We start from the raw sequence: 19,004 nt of genomic DNA on the forward strand, positions 1-19,004 counted from the left end.
GGTCTCTGCCGTTTTTTCTCTTGCTGTCTTCCTCGCTCTCTCTCTATATATATACCCGCGTTCTAATCGACGCAGCGTGGTAGTTGGTGGTGGGCTAAAAACCTGTCAGATTGTCCCACACATTTTTTCTGACAATCTGCCTGGTTGGAAATGATTTAAAAATAAATGATATGCCTAAATTAAGCAAATGTAGTTGAGTTGCCCGGCGCGGGGTTCATTTTAAAATATAGAAGCTAACCACAGTGGGACAAGGTAATACTCTAACTCTCAACCACTCATCCAAATAACCATAGCAAGTAAAGGAGGCACGGGAGCAGTGTCAACACGGCTGTCTGTCAATAAGGCTGGAAACAAACGACACCGCAATGAAAGAAGCTTAATGGAGTGGCAGGGGGTGCGGAATGATGATGATGATTTAGCTGCAGAAACTTTTAGCGACTTAATTACAAGAGCAACTGGAGTTCAGGCACAAAAGTATTTGGCTTTGACAGCGATGCCAGCATCGCAATATTCCAGCATGCAGCGGCCCGGGGAGCCAACTGTCATCGCTTTGGATGCCCAGCAAAGCAATTACGATAAAACTTTGCACAAAACCGATAAAATATTGAAACTTGAGCAGAGCCAAGGTGATGCCTTTGTAGACGACGACATCAGCGACTATGAGTATGAAGATGAAAGCGAAGATGAGCCCAAGAAGGAGACAACAGTGCGGCCAGTGCCTAAGACTAGGCAACGATTTAGCAAATCATTAAACGGCGATTTGCGTAAAGCAGGTAAAACACTTGCCAAACCCCAACGGAAGTTTCAGCTTGCTGAGACTGCCGATACCATCGACATCGAGTCAGATACTGAGGGAAGCAGTGTTGCTTCTGTTATTGATGACTATAATCAAACTGACAGCACCATCAGCAGAAGCACGGAGGGCTCAGCGCTGACAACGACGTCAGTAAGTGACAACGATGACGTTGTTGAAATCGACACCACCGAAAAGAAGGAGAGGATGTCCTCAGCCGTCTACATTATTGAAAATGATTTTCAAATCAAACATAATACAGAACCACAAGCTGCAGCTGAAGTTGAAGCGAAGCAGAAATCTGATGTTAACGATAACAATAATGAGCGTGATTTACTGGATAACTACGAGGAGAACAGCAATACGGGGCAGCCACCCCCACAAAGTATAAATCAAACGGTGTCCGATGTAATGCTGAGCGATGCAGCACTTTTAGATAATGACGATATCGATATAGTCAAATTAGACGAAACGCCCGCCTCCAATGAAGTTAACCTTTACAAGACGGCTGAGCAACCCAGACAAAGCCCGCCGCAGCCTCCGCCAGCGAGTGAAAATGAGGTATTCAAAGATCAAGACAATGTTTTACCGGCACGATTAACACCACTGAAGCCGTATGTCAGTGAGCGCATTGATCGGCCCAGCAAGCGTATTTTGGTAAATCTGACTATCGCCACAGATGGCGACAGCTCTTCCGTCTATACGCTTCATGTGGCTGTGCCGACCGGCGACGGGCCCCAGAACGTGGAGCAGGTACTGACCCACGAAAAATTGGCTGGCGGGAATAACAATAATATGGACCATGGGGGCTCCTGTGTGTTTGAGCCGCCGCCACGTATGCCCGATTGCCCCTGCAGTTGCCTGCCCCCTGAGCCACTAATTTTCGCGGACAACGACGAGAACCCGGTTGACATTGACTCTGCCATCCCAACGACACCGACACCGACACCGACACCGCATGCAGAGGAAGCTACTATCTTAAGCCATCTCAATGAGTCGAGTGATAGCGAGAAGGAATATCTGTCTGACCTCACCGTTACTAACCCTCCTACCACTGACACCAATAACAGCATTGCCGCTTCTGAAACTAGTTCCGATGTTCGTGAAGGTGAAAAGTTTGCATGCCCCGATGTTATGCCTATACTCATACTGGAAGGTGATTGTACTCTCTGCTTTCGATGCTAACCTCACTTTAAGTGCTTCAACTAACCCATCAATTAATGAAGTAGCCATACATGCAGCCCATAGCTGATTAGAATACTCTAACCATAAGAATCATAATCACATTCTAATCCCTAATTACTCCCGCATCTGTACAAAAAACCTTCAAGCATGAACTTCTGGCACCAACATCTGGCTGGCTGTAGAACGAACAGCTTCATCTACTAACGAGAAACTCGACATCTAAGCAACTCTATATGTGTGATATACAAAACTTAATCAGCCTCACTTAATGATCTCGCATCATCATGTCATATAAGTCCTTATATATATATACCACATCGAATATATAAGCATTCCATATTTAAATCTTGAATTTAAATCAATTAACCCAAATGTGAATTGTTTTTGTGTTTGTTTTCATCATCGATTCACTCCTCACAAATGCTGCACGCGCTTCGCCAGGTGCTCGCACGTTCCCGGCGCGAAGCTTTCCGCCAGATGGCACTACCTTTGGCCAAATAACGTTGGGTCAAAAGCTAACAAAGGAAATCCAACCGTACAGCTATTGGAATATGCAATTTTATCAATCAGAGCCGGCTTACGTTAAATTCGACTACACCATTCCAAGGGGTGCATCCATCGGGGTTTACGGGCGTCGTAACGCGCTACCCACGCACACTCAGTACCATTTCAAAGAGGTTCTTAGTGGCTTTAGCGCCAGTACACGCACCTCCAGGGCAGCACATGTAAGTAATAACTACCCGGGTCTATGTCCACTAACACTTTAACTAACTAATTTCACTTTATGTGCTTTTCATGAACCACCTAATTGTCATATGTCACATACACACCACATAATAACCTTCTGCGGACCGCTCCCTTGCTTGCTTGCCACCGCCAGCTTTCCATAACTCGGGAGGTGACACGTTATATGGAGCCAGGGCACTGGTTCGTCTCGCTCTACAACGACGACGGGGATGTACAGGAGTTGACTTTCTATGCAGCCATAGCAGAAGACATGACGCAGAACTGCCCGAACGGGTGCTCCGGAAATGGGCAATGCCTACTGGGACATTGCCAATGCAATCCTGGCTTCGGAGGCGACGATTGCAGTGAGAGCGTCTGCCCTGTGCTGTGCTCGCAGCATGGCGAGTACATCAATGGCGAATGCATTTGCAATCCGGGCTGGAAGGGCAAGGAGTGCTCGCTGCGCCACGACGAGTGCGAGGTGGCCGACTGCAATGGGCATGGGCATTGCGTTAGTGGCAAATGCCAGTGCATGCGCGGCTACAAGGGCAAATTTTGCGAAGAAGGTAGAACTCAGTAGTTCAGCTAAACCCAAGACATTCCTCCACCCTCAACCGCATCAAATCCAATTGCGCCTAATACTTGTTCTTTTCTCTCCTCAGTGGACTGCCCACATCCCAACTGCTCAGGACACGGCTTCTGCGCTGACGGCACCTGCATCTGCAAAAAAGGCTGGAAGGGCACTGACTGTGCCACCATGGACCAAGACGCACTGCAATGCCTGCCCGACTGCTCGGGTCATGGTAACTTTGATCTGGACACCCAAACCTGTACATGCGAGACCAAGTGGAGTGGCGACGACTGCTCCAAGGAGCTGTGCGACCTCGACTGTGGCCAGCACGGTCGTTGCGAGGGCGACGCCTGCGCCTGCGATCCGGAATGGGGCGGCGATTACTGCAACACGAAGCTGTGCGATAGTCGCTGCAACGAGCATGGTCAGTGCAAGAACGGAACGTGCCTGTGCGTAACTGGCTGGAATGGCAAACACTGCACCATCGAGGGCTGTCCCAACAGCTGTGCAGGCCATGGCCAGTGTCGGGTGAGCGGCGAGGGTCAGTGGGAATGCCGCTGCTACGAAGGCTGGGACGGACCAGACTGTGGTATAGCACTGGAGCTCAACTGCGGCGATAGCAAGGACAATGATAAGGGTATGTATTTGATGTTCGAATGATGTAAAGGAATCCATTTCAAACCATACTTTACCCAATAGATGGCCTGGTTGACTGCGAAGATCCGGAGTGCTGCGCGAGCCACGTGTGTAAGACATCCCAGCTCTGTGTATCGGCACCGAAGCCCATCGATGTTCTCCTGAGGAAACAACCGCCGGCAATTACAGCCTCATTCTTTGAACGCATGAAGTTCCTGATCGACGAAAGCAGCCTGCAGAATTATGCCAAGCTGGAGACATTCAATGAGAGGTAGGTGCTTCCTTGTAGCCAATTTGCTGCCCATCGTTTTTAGTTTAATTCGACAAATTGTTGGGAAAGTTAAAGTGTATAGTTTTCAGAATTGGCAAGAGGCCCGAAGAGGCGCCATATTTCCTGTATATTACAAAACATTTAGCTGAATTTCATATGTACTACCAATCAAATATTAATCAAAATAGTTTGCATAATTAATATTTTTATGTGTTTAAATATTTATGTTTTTCGTTATCGTGCCCTCGTCTAAAACAAATCCCTATAAAAAGGCAAGACAATGCTATACACAAAATTCCCAATTCCCAGTGAAACCCTTGTAAATAAATCCCCACATGTCCTTTGTTCTATACTAAACCGTAAAACTAAACAAACCAAATCAAATGAAATCTTTGTAATCGACGCAAATTTAAGGTATACAAATAAGCTTATGTTAAACCATTAAGAATCTCAGGTATATGAATAACTTAGATTAGCTCTTAAGTACACCTTTCACAAGGAGTTGATATCATAATCACCTCACCCTCGTTACACAGTACTGGTTCCAGACCCACTCTTCCGATGCTCAATTGATGTTTAGCTAATTAAGTCAAGGCTTCTTGTGAAGGGTTCGGCAAAATTTCGGTATCATCGAAAGCAAAGATCTAACTTTGTTTCGGGTTTCATAACACTATCAATTCTAGTAAAAACAACAAAAAGATAAGACTAAGACAACGACAACCATGCTAATTCAAATATTTTTCTCTCTGCTCTCTTTTTCTTCTCATCACGCGTGCCCTAAATTCGAAAAAATGTTGAATCAATACCTTATAACTGTCACTACTACTCGCTCCTCCTAATACTACTACCACTACTCGATACTAATTCCCATAAAAATAAACATAAACACTCAAACCAACATTTGCGCAACCGAATTCCAAATGCTTTGTATTCTAACTAACGAATTCCATTCGCTACTTGTTGCTCTCGCTATAAATCAAAATCATATACTAACAGCATTTTTTGGAATTATTTCAATGCAAGGTAAGCAAGCGAAAACCGGTATTAAATAATACTAAAAATACTACAAATACTAATTCTCGATGGTTGTTTGGTACACTCATTTCATTTCAGTTATACAATTCTTATGATTTCCCTTGCTTTTAATTTAAGTAAAAAGAAAAACATTTTACTCTTATTTTATAGCGTAGTTTAAATAATTTTCTAAGCTGATTTTGTAGTTGTTTTTTTTTTCATTTTTGATTTTAATTAAACATATTGTGGGGTCCTATATGACTCACTCGTTACTTGACTCGCCAGACAACCAATCAAATATTTGAATTTTAATTTAACATACGTATAAGCTATATAAGCTGTTGTACTTAGGTCACTGCTAGGTCATACACAAAGCTATATACCAACAAAAAATATACATATATAAATACTATTTGTTCAAATTGTAAACCTTTGTATGTGTTGATACGAGTCTTATGTTATGTGCGTGTGAACTTTTATCATTTGTACTTATCGCATCATTTCTTTTCCAAAGTAGTTGCGAATCATACGTTCGATATGCTTGTTAGCCAGATGTATTTGTAGTTGAACCCGAGCTTAACAATTTAAGGCCCGACTAACGGTTTCATTTCGTTACTTCCCCAACAGCCGTTCAGCAGTAATCCGTGGACGAGTTGTCACCTCCCTGGGCATGGGGCTGGTGGGCGTGCGCGTGTCCACAACTACACTATTGGAAGGTTTTACACTCACTCGCGATGATGGATGGTTTGATCTAATGGTCAATGGTGGAGGCGCCGTGACTTTGCAGTTCGGACGCGCTCCGTTCCGGCCACAGTCACGCATTGTGCAGGTTCCATGGAACGAGGTCGTCATTATCGACGTGATGGTGATGAGCATGTCCGAGGAGAAGGGTGTGGCAATGGCAACGACGCACACTTGCTTCTCACACGACTATGATCAAATGAAGCCGGTGGTTCTGGCCTCATGGAAGCACGGCTTCCAGGGCGCCTGTCCAGATCGCAGTGCCATACTGGCCGAGTCGCAGGTCATTCAGGAATCCTTGCAAATACCTGGCACGGGCCTCAATCTAGTTTATCACTCCTCTCGCGCTGCGGGCTATTTATCGACTATTAAACTCCAACTGACGCCCGACACGATACCAGCTTCGCTGCATCTCATTCACTTGCGCATTACTATTGAGGGAATTCTGTTCGAGCGCGTTTTTGAGGCTGACCCGGGCATCAAGTTCACGTACGCCTGGAACCGCCTAAACATATATAGGCAGCGTGTGTATGGTGTCACGACAGCCGTGGTCAAAGTGGGTTACCAATATACCGACTGCAAGGACATCGTATGGGATATACAGACCACCAAACTGAGTGGGCATGACATGTCCATCTCAGAGGTGGGCGGCTGGAATCTGGACATCCACCATCGTTACAACTTCCACGAAGGAATTCTTCAGAAGGGCGATGGCTCCAACATCTATCTGCGCAACAAGCCTCGTATTATTCTCACTACAATGGGCGATGGCCATCAGCGACCCCTCGAGTGCCAGGACTGCGATGGCTTGGCTATGAAGCAGCGCCTGCTTGCTCCAGTTGCCTTAGCTGCCGCTCCAGATGGAAGTCTCTTTGTTGGAGATTTCAACTATATTCGCCGAATAATGACCGACGGTAGCATTCGCACAGTTGTTAAGCTGAACGCCACACGCGTCTCATATCGTTATCACATGGCCCTCAGTCCGCTTGATGGCACACTTTACGTGTCCGATCCAGAGTCCCATCAAATTATACGAGTGCGCGACATCAGTGACTATTCACAGCCGGAACAGAACTGGGAAGCGGTTGTGGGTTCTGGGGAACGCTGCTTACCCGGTGATGAGGCGCACTGCGGAGACGGCGCTCTCGCCAAAGACGCAAAACTGGCCTATCCCAAAGGCATTGCCATCTCCAGTGACAATATCCTTTACTTTGCGGACGGCACCAACATCCGCATGGTGGATCGGGATGGCATCGTAAGCACACTGATCGGCAACCACATGCACAAGTCCCACTGGAAACCGATTCCGTGTGAGGGCACCCTGAAACTGGAAGAAATGCACTTGCGCTGGCCAACTGAGCTCGCTGTGTCGCCAATGGACAACACGCTACATATCATTGACGACCACATGATTCTACGGATGACACCGGACGGACGTGTGCGTGTTATATCGGGACGTCCTCTGCATTGCGCTACAGCCACCACAGCATACGATACCGACCTGGCCACGCATGCTACTTTGGTTATGCCGCAATCCATTGCCTTTGCACCACTGGGCGAACTGTTTGTTGCAGAAAGCGACTCCCAGCGCATTAATCGCGTGCGCGTTATTGGCACGGATGGTCGTATCTCATCGTTTGCGGGAGCTGAGTCCAAGTGCAATTGCCTAGAGCGTGGCTGCGATTGCTTCGAGGCGGATCACTATCTGGCCACCAGTGCTAAGTTTAACACCATCGCAGCCTTATCGGTTACCCCCGACGGACACGTGCACATTGCCGATCAGGCTAACTACCGAATACGCTCCGTAATGTCAAGCATTCCTGAGGCGAGTCCATCCCGAGAGTACGAGATTTATGCGCCAGATATGCAGGAGATATACATCTTTAACCGATTTGGTCAGCACGTCTCCACTCGTAACATTTTAACTGGAGAAACCACTTACGTATTCACCTACAATGTCAACACGTCGAATGGAAAGCTGAGTACCGTAACGGATGCAGCTGGCAACAAGGTCTTCCTCTTGCGTGACTACACTTCCCAAGTGAATTCGATTGAAAATACCAAGGGTCAGAAATGCCGCCTCCGCATGACTCGCATGAAAATGCTGCACGAACTGAGCACTCCGGACAACTACAACGTCACCTACGAGTACCACGGACCTACGGGATTGTTGAAAACAAAGCTTGACTCGACAGGACGCTCTTATGTCTATAACTATGATGAGTTTGGACGTCTGACTTCTGCCGTAACACCGACTGGTAGAGTCATTGAACTGAACTTCGATTTGAGCGTGAAGGGAGCCCAAGTGAAAGTCTCGGAGAATGCACAGAAGGAGATATCGATGTTAATACAAGGAACCACTGTTATCGTTAAGAATGGAGCTACAGAGTCACGTACGACGGTAGAGATGGATGGTTCGACGACGAGCATCACGCCGTGGGGACACAATCTACAAATGGAAGTTGTTCCCTATACAATTTTGGCCGAACAGAGTCCACTATTAGGCGAAAGTTACCCAGTGCCAGCCAGACAGCGCACAGAAATTGCCGGAGATCTTGCCAATCGCTTCGAATGGCGCTACTTCGTGCGACGTCAACAGCCTTTACAACAGGGTAAGCAAAATAAGGGCACCCCTCGTCCAGTCACTGAAGTTGGACGCAAGCTGCGCGTCAATGGGGACAACGTGCTCACGCTGGAATACGATCGTGAGACACAATCGGTGGTGGTCATGGTTGATGACAAGCAGGAGCTTCTCAATGTAACTTACGATCGCACCTCGCGTCCTGTTAGCTTCCGCCCGCAGTCGGGTGACTATGCCGATGTTGATCTGGAGTACGATCGGTTTGGACGCTTGGTCAGTTGGAAGTGGGGAGTATTACAAGAAGCCTATACCTTCGACCGCAACGGGCGCTTGAATGAGATCAAGTATGGCGATGGGTCATCGATGGTTTACACTTTTAAGGACATGTTTGGTTCACTGCCGCTTAAGGTGACCACGCCCCGACGATCAGATTACCTTCTGCAATATGATGATGCTGGCGCTCTACAAAGTTTGACAACTCCAAGAGGTCATATCCACTCCTTCTCGCTGCAGACGTCACTTGGCTTCTTTAAGTATCAGTACTATTCGCCTATCAATCGACATCCATTTGAAATCCTTTATAATGATGAAGGACAGATTCTGGCCAAAATACATCCCCATCAGTCTGGCAAAGTGGCATTTGTACATGACGCTGCAGGACGACTGGAAACCATTTTGGCTGGGCTTTCGAGCACCCATTACACTTATCAGGAGGCGACAAGTCTGGTGAAGTCCATTGAAGTGCAGGAACCCGGCTTCGAGCTGCGCCGCGAACTAAAGTATCACGCAGGCATTCTCAAGGATGAAAAGTTGAGATTTGGATCAAAGAACTCACTGGCACCGGCCCACTACAAGTACGCCTATGATGGCAATGCTCGGCTGAGCGGTATTGAGATGGCAATTGATGACAAGGAGCTACCTACCACTCGCTACAAGTACAGCCAGAATCTGGGCCAGCTTGAAGTAGTGCAGGATCTGAAGATTACCCGCAACGCCTTTAATCGAACCGTAATTCAAGACTCAGCCAAACAATTCTTTACCATAGTTGACTACGATCAACATGGGCGTGTTAAGAGCGTTTTAATGAACATCAAAAGCTTCGACGTATTCCGCTTGGAGCTCGACTACGATCTGCGCAATCGTATTAAGTCTCAAAAGACAACCTTCGGCAGGTCAACGGCCTTTGACAAGATTAACTACAATGCGGATGGACATGTCATTGAAGTTCTAGGCACCAACAACTGGAAGTATCTGTACGATGAGAATGGCAACACCGTGGGCATTGTCGATCAGGGCGAGAAAATAAACCTTGGCTACGATATCGGCGACAGAGTCATTAAGGTGGGAGACGTCGAGTTCAACAACTACGACGCAAGGGGCTTTGTGGTTCGACGAGGCGAGCAGAAATATAGATACAATAACCGAGGTCAACTGATCCACGCTTTCGAACGCGACCGTTTTCAGAGCTGGTATTACTACGATGACCGCAGTCGCCTTGTAGCTTGGCATGACAGCAAGGGCAACGTGACGCAGTACTACTATGCGAACCCCAAGACACCGAAGCTGGTCACTCACGTGCATTTCCCCAAACTGGGAAAGACCATGAAGTTCTATTACGACGATCGCGATATGCTGATTGCACTGGAGAATGCCGAACTGCGTTACTATGTGGCAACTGATCAAAATGGTTCGCCCCTGGCCTTCTTCGATATGAACGGAGGCATTGTGAAGGAGGTGAAGCGCACGCCATTTGGTCGCACTATTAAGGACACCAAGCCCGACTTCTTTGTGCCCATTGATTTCCATGGTGGACTCATTGATCCGCACACCAAACTGATCTACACTGAACAGCGACAATACGATCCAACGGTGGGTCAATGGATGACACCACTCTGGGAGACGCTGGCCACCGAAATGTCAAACCCCACTGATGTGTTCATCTATCGTTACCACAACAACGACCCCATCAACCGTAACAAGCCACAGAACTACATGATTGATCTAGACGCCTGGCTGCAACTGTTCGGCTACGAACTCAACAACATGCAGAGCAACAGATACACCAAGCTGTCGCAATATATCCCGCAAGCGACGATTAAGTCGAATACCCTTGCACCAGACTTTGGTGTTATCTCCGGCTTGGAGTGCATCGTCGAGAAGACCAACGAAAAGTTCAGCGACTTTGACTTTGCGCCCAAGCCGCTGCTCAAGATGGAGCCCAAGATGCGAAATCTGCTGCCCCGTGTGAGCTATCGCCGAGCCGTCTTCGGCGAAGGAGTTCTTCTATCCAGAATCGCAGGACGTGCCCTGGTCAGCGTGGTGGACGGCTCCAATAGCGTCGTTCAGGATGTGGTTAGCTCCGTATTTAACAACTCCTACTTCTTGGATCTGCACTTCAGCATACACGACCAAGATGTCTTCTACTTTGTCAAGGACAACGTTCTGAAGCTGCGGGACGACAACGAAGAGCTGCGTCGCCTTGGCGGCATGTTCAACATATCAACGCACGAAATTAGCGATCATGGTGGCAGCGCTGCAAAGGAGTTGCGACTTCATGGACCCGAAGCTGTCGTTATAATCAAGTATGGTGTGGATCCCGAGCAAGAACGACATCGCATACTCAAGCATGCCCACAAGCGAGCAGTAGAGCGTGCCTGGGAGTTGGAAAAGCAACTGGTAGCAGCTGGTTTTCAGGGCCGTGGCGACTGGACAGAGGAGGAGAAAGAGGAACTTATACAGCATGGAGACGTCGACGGCTGGATCGGCATTGATATTCATAGCATACACAAGTACCCACAACTGGCAGATGATCCTGGCAATGTAGCCTTCCAACGCGATGCCAAGCGCAAACGACGCAAGACTGGCAGCAGCCATCACGCCAGCTCCAATCGACGACAGCAGAAATATGGGGAACTGACCGCGTGAGTGGAGGAGGACCCAGAGAACGAAGCGAGCGATGAAGCCATAGAGGAGTACGACGGGCCAGAGGACTATTTGATAGCTGTGGGCAAAGCCACCCATAAGACGAAGACGGATCCAGCCGTTGAGCAGTTTTTGTAATTACCTAGGTGAAATGCAACAGCGATAAGAAATATAAGCGATAAGCGATAAACGTTAAGCGATAAACGATAACCATTAAGCACAATACACAACAAAAACATGACACAATACAATTTAACTCATTAATACAGACTCTAATCGAGTTTAAAATTGAAAATATTATTAGCCAGGCGAGCCCGAAGTATAGAACAGATAAACCAGCAATCCACGTAAATCTTTATAAATGTATGTATGTTGATGTTGAGTTTAAGATAACATAAATAGGGATAATATGTGTTTAGTCCACGTGCAACATTCTATGTACTATACTTTATTGGTAACTGATGCTCGCGTGAAAAGCGATCAGAATTCCGCTTCGGAAATATAGATTTGTATAAAGAAACGTGAAGCGAAATCACACTGTAGGATTCCTTGATGAAAGACGTTTTGCTTGGTAACGTATTAAGGCCCAGGTAAAGCCAGCTTTTTTGTTCAGTCTACAGAAGTCTAATTAGCCAGTTGCATTCGATATCAGACAAGTATTACACGACCGAAAACGAAACAAATTATGCATACTCGAATAAGTAATAATATATATGTAAAAAGTTAAGCGCCCCCGATCAAAGAGGAAAGGGGATAACATAAACAAATACAGATAAAACTGCAATACTCCCTAGCCCTATCCCCGTACTACTTGTATATGGTAAGACGAACCTAAAAGCCGCTTCGTTTCCATAAACTGCTTTGTATATTGTACATACACATACATTATATATAAACTACTATAATACTTAAATATGCTTTAACACTCAGCGCGCCATTTTGATTATTTGTATAACCCTATTTTAGACCTGCGTAACACCAGCTTACGTAGTCCCTTTGACTCATGAGTTAAGCAAGTGCTCGAATTTACTCAAACGCATAAACTTAAGTTTGACAGCCAAAAATCAAAAACTAATTTTCGGGCCTGCCTCTTCGGGTCCCGCCTAACCAATGAAATAAAATACTGACACACTCGAATTCCTACACACATATAATATGTATAATCTCCTTTTCACTGTTTAAACTCATTTCGAAGGCAAAATGCATTAAAAAAAAACTTTTTACAAATTGTGATATATTTCTTAACATTTCGTTTCACAACTTGAAATGTTGCAAATGAAGCCGAACGTTTAAAACAGCAAAGTACTTTACTCATTCGTGTTTTTTACATAGTCTATTAAGATTTTAGTTTTTTAAAATGCAATATTTAATTTAAAACGTTTTGCCATGTTAATTTGTAGAATTTGTAGAAGCGATGCAGTTCATAATGCCTATAATCCAATGCTAGTTTAAGAACAATCCTGGGGATTCGTATCCTTTTATGCATTTTTTTTAAACCATAATCTATAAAACACCAATAATTTCTGTCTTTCAACTGTTGCTTTGCTAAGTGCTTTTTTTTATAATTATTATTATTCAGATTATTAAACTATTTATATCTGAAACTAAACTATTGACTATTGAGGTATAAATAATCTAGCAATAAAAGTAAGAAAGGATACTTAATCTTAATACTCATCCACATATATGAAATACACATTGTAATATATACACACATACACACACACGCAGACACACACAGACACAGACACTCATACACACACACACACACAAACATACACTCAACTACACATCGTTGACTAAGGATTAGGCTAAAGATGAACGAAATATAGCACTAAATATACATAATGTAAAAGTGACAGCAAGGAGTTAATCGTAATAAAACGTAGGAATTAGTTAAAGTGTTAGTAATTTTATTAAATAAAATTATATATTTAGAATGCAGAACACATAACGAAAAAAGGAACATGTAAGTGTAAGCATCAAAAATATTATAACAACAATAAAAAGAAATCGAAACTCAAATATAGTTATATTATGTTAAGATAAGTTCGCATCATTGTCTCATGCGAAATGAAATGTTGTGTGTGAGGAAAACTATATTTTCAAGTTTTCCAAAAATAACAAAAACAAAAATAAAAACGAAAACAAAAACAAAAACAAACACTATTTTACACAAAACGAATTGTATAATAAAGAAATGCAGCAAAACTTATATAAATGTATATGTAGTTAAATTAAGCAGCATTATATTAACCAAAAACCAAATGAAAATTATTGAAATCAGCTAAAAATATATTGTGACTGAGAAGGAATAAAACTATCTACGTCGTCTACTCAATTGTGCTTAAATCTACTTAGTATCTTTTGTTCATCACAAGGAGTTGTAAATTTTCCGAAAATACGAAACAAAGAGGCAACATTACATAAATATGTATTACAATTCGTTGAGCTCATGTTTATGTATTGGCATGGACACAACTTATAGAGCAGAGAAACGTTGATAGAGCAGAATGATAACCCTTTGATAATAAATAAATTATGAAGAAAACTTGTATTAAATGTACGAAATTGTCTCCAACTAACGTTGCGCCGCTCTTGCGGTGAATTGTCATGCAAATTGAAGTAAAGATACTCGTAAGCAAAGCAGATATCAACATAACACATAACAAACACACATTTATGGCAACCCGGCATATATGATACAACCATATATATCTAATAGTATAATGAATAAAAAGCGATTTCAATAAAAATAAAAAATTACAAAAAAAACTATTTGTTTTCTATTTTTTAACTGGGTTGGAAAAGTTATCACCTTTTCAATTTATTATATTTGCAGCTTTGAGGTTTTCTAATGAGCTATTATCAAATAACGGTTAAGTAACCATGTTTCAGTTTGTAAATCGTATTTATTTGGTTCATATTATTCGGCTCTCTTGCTGTCCCATTGCATTAACGAAATAAATTGAAATTTTATTTAAAATTTTGAGTATTTGCTTACGTCCACAACGTCTAAAAGGTTCGACCTCATTCTGCCTATTTACCTTCAGACCCCATATCCGTTTAAACATTAATAGTTTTGAAACAAAGTTTAAATGAAATGTTTTCATACATGTATTTCTTATATCGTGATACATTTGCAATAAATACCAATCAACTTGACATTTCTTTGAAATTCAGCACTTACAATAGACTGCGACCCTTGGGGTTCTCAGTAAAGATTGTGCCTCCAGACGGCTGATTAACAAAATTTGAATAAGGAACCGGGACCACTTCAAAGTTGGCTTCTTGACTTAGTGCATTCGTGCTGCGAGTTAAAACAAGAAGCTTTCCATTTAGACTCTTGTCAACAACCTTAAGTTCACTCAGTTTCTTTTGGTTATCCACCACATAAATGTTGTAACTGATGCCATAGAGTCCGAAAAGCACATCCAATTCACTTCGCAATTTGTCCAATGTGATGTACTGATTGTTAATACCATCCTGAAGAAAAATGGAGGCCTTGTTGCTATTGGAGAATCGAGGTTGCAGTTCGCCATCTAGGGTTACGTTTAACCACGCAAGCTTTGGCAGCTGCAGCTCCTCAGTGGAACAAATTGTCAAGTTGAGTTGGATTCCCTTGAGGTCGCAAGCTTCACTGATAATCTGCCTCTTTGATTCGACCTGCTTTTGATCAAATGGAAGGAACTCCGATTTGACTGCCCCCTTTATCATGGACGAATAGTTGACCAGAACCTTTTGCAGCTGTGACTTCGCTTCCTGAACTTCTTTGTTGCTACCATTACTCTTCAAGTCATAAAATATGAGTACGGGGTCAGTTGGTATAAGCTGTGCCTTTTTTTTCAGCTTTTGCACACGATTAATAGCTTCACGCGCTAAGCCTTCTTGGAGCAGTTCTTCATTTGGCGTCATGTCCATTAAAACGAGGACTTCATTATCACTGTGTGCCTCAAAGTTTCCGCCAACCTTCTCAGAGGTGCAGTAAATGATGCGCACTTCCTCCAGCTCAATCCTTTGGCCCAAAACATCAAAGTAACCCTGGGCCACATGCTTTTGAATCTCCTCATCCTTGAGCGCTTTGATGGCTGCCATAACTGCCTTGAAATTTCCCTTCAAACGCTGTCCGAGCACCTACATCAAAGTTAAAATGCTAATAAGAATTACAGTCGTGTATCACTAGCATTAAATACTTACTTTATGGTCAGGCTCGGCACGTAGTGTCACTCCGTACTTTTCCTTTTCCGAGCTTAGCGTCAGTTTCCGCACATTCAGCTCGCTGAGTATGAAATCTTTCAAGCTTTCAATCTCCTTCAAAGTTTGCTTATCTTTGTGAATAACAATAATTTCCGAAATGGGATACTTTACAGGCAGTGTACGACGGTCACGCATAACACGACCAAGCTCAACTACCGACTGCATTAGCGCCACGGATCGCTCAATGTCTCTACGGATAAACTTGCGCTGGCTAACAGGCATCATTTGATAGTGCACAGAGTCAACGTGCTCTAAGCTACCTTTTGGCTGGAACAATACAAGTCGTTGAAAAATGTATTCGGTTAAGTACGGAGTGAAGGGTGCCATCATCTTGACCATTGTATACAAGACATCATAAAGAGTATCTAGCGATTGTATGCATTGTTCAGCGCCCATCTCGCCCTTAATGCGACGGCGATTCAATCTCACGTACCTGGATGAAAATGAAAGCTATATATATATGAGCTAAAAATATGTGAATATCTGTTACCAGTTAGTTAGTTGATCAATAAATTTAGTAAGTCTTGGCACGACCGTATAAAGGCGATACATTTTCATCTCTGTCGCGAAGAACTCCAATAGGGACTCCTTGAAGGACAGGATCCACACGTCAATGACAGAGGCATGTTCCATGTTTTGTAGATGTCTCGAACGCTCATAGGTATACTGGGCCTTGCCTCCCAACTCCTCTTTCTCGTACCGCACAATATTTTGCAGAAGAAAGCGATAAGCATTGTACCACGGCAGGAATACATCCTTGATTATATCGCGTACTCCTTCCTCCTTGAAACGCAGACTTTCTGCGCGCACCACTGGCGAATTGATAAGATACAGACGAAGCGCGTCCGCACCATACTTATGAACAACCTCCATTGGATCCGGATAGTTTTTCTTGCGCTTCGACATTTTCTGCCCATCGGCAGCCAGCACCAAGCCACTCGCAATCAGGTTTTTAAATGGAGCCTTATTAAACAATGCCGTTGAGATCACTAAGAGCGTATAAAACCAGCCGCGTGTCTGATCAATGCCCTCAGCAATAAAGTCAGCTGGGAAATTGTTCATGAAATCTTTTTCATTCTCGAAGGGGAAATGCTGCTGCGCAAATGGCATTGACCCGGACTCGAACCAACAGTCAAACACGGGCGCAATTCGACGCAACGGCGGATTTCCAGGAATAGCCGATGGAATTTCAATTTCATCAATAGTCTCACGATGCAGATCATTTACTTGAACACCGGATAACTCGGCCAACTGCTTAATGCTGCCTATGACAATTGTTTCATCACCATTTGGAGAGCGCCAGATGGGTATAGGAGTGCCCCAATAGCGGTTGCGGGAAATCTACAAATATATTTTTAAATGTAAATCAGAGTCAAGACATGTCAGCAAGGTAATAAAACTTACTGCCCAGTCCCTGGCATCCTTAAGCCAATTGCCAAAACGCTTCTCCTTAACAAAGTCCGGAACCCAGTAAGTCTGAGCGCTGCTGGCTAACAGGTTTTTGGACATATGTTCGACACGCACAAACCATGAAGGCACTGCCTTGTATATCAAAGGGGTGTCCGACCGCCAACAGAAGGGGTAACTATGCTTGACCTGGCCACTGGAAACTAAATTTCCACTCTCCTTTAACTTAGCTATTATATGCTTATCTGCATCCTTGACAAACTGGCCAGCAAAGTCTGTGACCTCTGCTGTAAAACGACCGGAATCGTCAACAGGGCAAATCACTGCGCTTGACTTGCTGATAATGCCAGCCGCCAGGCAGACGCGATAATCGTCCTCGCCAAAGTAGGGCGCATTATGCACAATTCCAGTACCAGAGTCCTCCGTAACATAGTCATCTACCAGCACACGGTGGGCCTTTACTTCGGCGCCACGCTTGGCAAAGTAGGGAAATACCGGCTTGTAATGCTGACCCTTAAGCGTTTGTCCGGCAAACTTTTCCTTTAGCTCGTACTCCGCTTCAGTTTTAAATACGTAAGACAATCGCGACTCAGCCAAAATAAAGAGCCGATCACTTTTTACATCGCGCACCTATACGAAGGTAATTGATAATGAATTGCCAAAAAATAATATACATTTATCTACCTTGACATAAGTCATCGTCGGATGAACACAACAGGCAAAATTAGAAGGCAGTGTCCAAGGTGTTGTGGTCCACACCAGAAAATAAGTGTTGGGCAGCGATGTGGCTTCGAGTGCAACAACTACACAAGGATCTACGACCTCTTTGTAGTTTTGGTTCGCCTCGAAATTGGACAACGAAGTCGTACAGGCAGTGGAATAGGGCATAACCTTCACACCCTGATATACCAGACCTTTGTCGAAAAGCTGCTTGAATATCCACCATATCGACTCCATGTACCATGGGTATAGAGTCTTATAGTCATTCTTAAAATCAATCCATCGGCCCACACGTGTCACAATGGTCTCCCACTCGTCTGCGTAGCGCATGACAATCTTCCTGCACTCGGCGTTGTACGCCTTTATGCCCATCTTTGCCACGTCTTCTGGGCCCTTTATATTAAGCAGCTTGTCGATTTCAAACTCCACGGGTAGTCCGTGACAATCCCAGCCAAAACGCCGATCCACATGGTAGCCCTGTTGATAGGCATATCGTGTGACGATGTCCTTAATGGTGCCAGCCAGGATGTGTCCATAGTGAGGCAAGCCAGTTGCAAAGGGTGGTCCATCGTAAAAGGTGTACCTAAGAATGATATCAGTTTTACACTTTTGGATGATGCAATCAATTGTGGTTTTTACTTGGGCTTTCCTTTCGACAGCTGGCTACACTTTTCGAAAATTTTTTCAGCTTTCCATTGCTTCAGCACATTTTCTTCCTCAGCCGGAAAGTTTATATTTTCAGGAACGCGACAAACGTCGATGCGTTTAAGTTTTTCCGGATTGCTCATTTCTGTCAGGAACAATTAGTGAATTGCACTTTTTACCTCTAATTAATGTTTATGAATAACTTACCTATCTTCAATAAGAGTTGAAAGTGCGAAATTGATGTGATGGCAACAACATGTGCTTATCGAATGCACCGCTCTCAATTCTCGTTGTGAATTATCGGATTTCGATAAATCGAAATTTTACATTAGTGGTACTGCATAATAATTTTAAAATAAATTTATTTTTATTAAATATTAATGCATATAGGTTTTAAGGTATATACTCATTTTCATGTCGTCTAAGAATCTTACAATGATAATTTCTGTGTTATGCTGGTATTCGTGACATATAAATGTCTATATTGTATAAATATTATTGTTAAATTTAGACTAATAAACGATTAACTTTTTAT

The 19,004-nt window shown here is 43.9% G+C and overlaps 2 protein-coding genes across 6 annotated transcripts in view; one reads left to right on the top strand and one right to left on the bottom strand.

Annotated features, from left to right (window-relative positions):
* The window catches only part of LOC111597625 (teneurin-m), a 131,704-nt gene extending 117,525 nt beyond the window's left edge, over positions 1–14,179 (top strand). Inside the window, exons 4-10 of one of the 5 annotated variants that reach the window (XM_023312427.2) lie at positions 306–1,949; positions 2,420–2,703; positions 2,859–3,270; positions 3,367–3,912; positions 3,975–4,182; positions 5,179–5,205; positions 5,824–14,179. In XM_023312427.2, coding sequence (XP_023168195.2) covers positions 306–1,949; positions 2,420–2,703; positions 2,859–3,270; positions 3,367–3,912; positions 3,975–4,182; positions 5,179–5,205; positions 5,824–11,443 — 8,741 coding nt within the window. In that variant the 3' untranslated portion in view covers positions 11,444–14,179. Of the gene's footprint in view, positions 1–292; positions 1,950–2,419; positions 2,704–2,858; positions 3,271–3,366; positions 3,913–3,974; positions 4,183–5,178; positions 5,206–5,823 lie in introns of those variants that run through there. The other 4 variants (XM_023312424.2, XM_023312423.2, XM_023312425.2 and 1 more) reach the window with 4 other exon arrangements.
* Positions 14,180–14,550: 371 nt separating this feature from the next.
* LOC111597552 (isoleucine--tRNA ligase, cytoplasmic) lies at positions 14,551–18,756 on the bottom strand. Its single transcript, XM_023312348.2, has 7 exons — positions 18,677–18,756; positions 18,464–18,614; positions 17,789–18,407; positions 17,102–17,734; positions 16,188–17,038; positions 15,638–16,130; positions 14,551–15,574 (listed from the first exon to the last, which is right to left on the bottom strand). Exons 2-7 carry the CDS (start codon positions 18,610–18,612, stop codon positions 14,627–14,629), a joined length of 3,693 nt encoding a protein of 1,230 aa, XP_023168116.2. The 5' UTR covers positions 18,613–18,614; positions 18,677–18,756; the 3' UTR covers positions 14,551–14,626.
* Positions 18,757–19,004: the final 248 nt, after the last annotated feature.

The sequence above is a fragment of the Drosophila hydei genome, unplaced genomic scaffold (genome assembly GCF_003285905.1).
Source record: "Drosophila hydei strain 15085-1641.00,03,60 unplaced genomic scaffold, DhydRS2 tig00000001-arrow-pilon, whole genome shotgun sequence".
NCBI classification, from domain to species: Eukaryota; Metazoa; Arthropoda; class Insecta; order Diptera; family Drosophilidae; genus Drosophila; species Drosophila hydei.

What these genes read in the sequence shown, in the direction of transcription:
- LOC111597552 (XM_023312348.2), bottom strand. Translation starts at nt 18,612, where the DNA reads ATGAGCAATCCGGAAAAACTTAAACGCATCGACGTTTGTCGCGTTCCT. An exon ending in CGACGATGACTTATGTCAAG is followed by an intron (nt 17,735 to 17,788) that starts GTAGATAAATGT and finishes ACCTTCGTATAG; the next exon opens with GTGCGCGATGTAAAAAGTGA. An exon ending in AGGATGCCAGGGACTGGGCA is followed by an intron (nt 17,039 to 17,101) that starts GTAAGTTTTATT and finishes ATATATTTGTAG; the next exon opens with ATTTCCCGCAACCGCTATTG.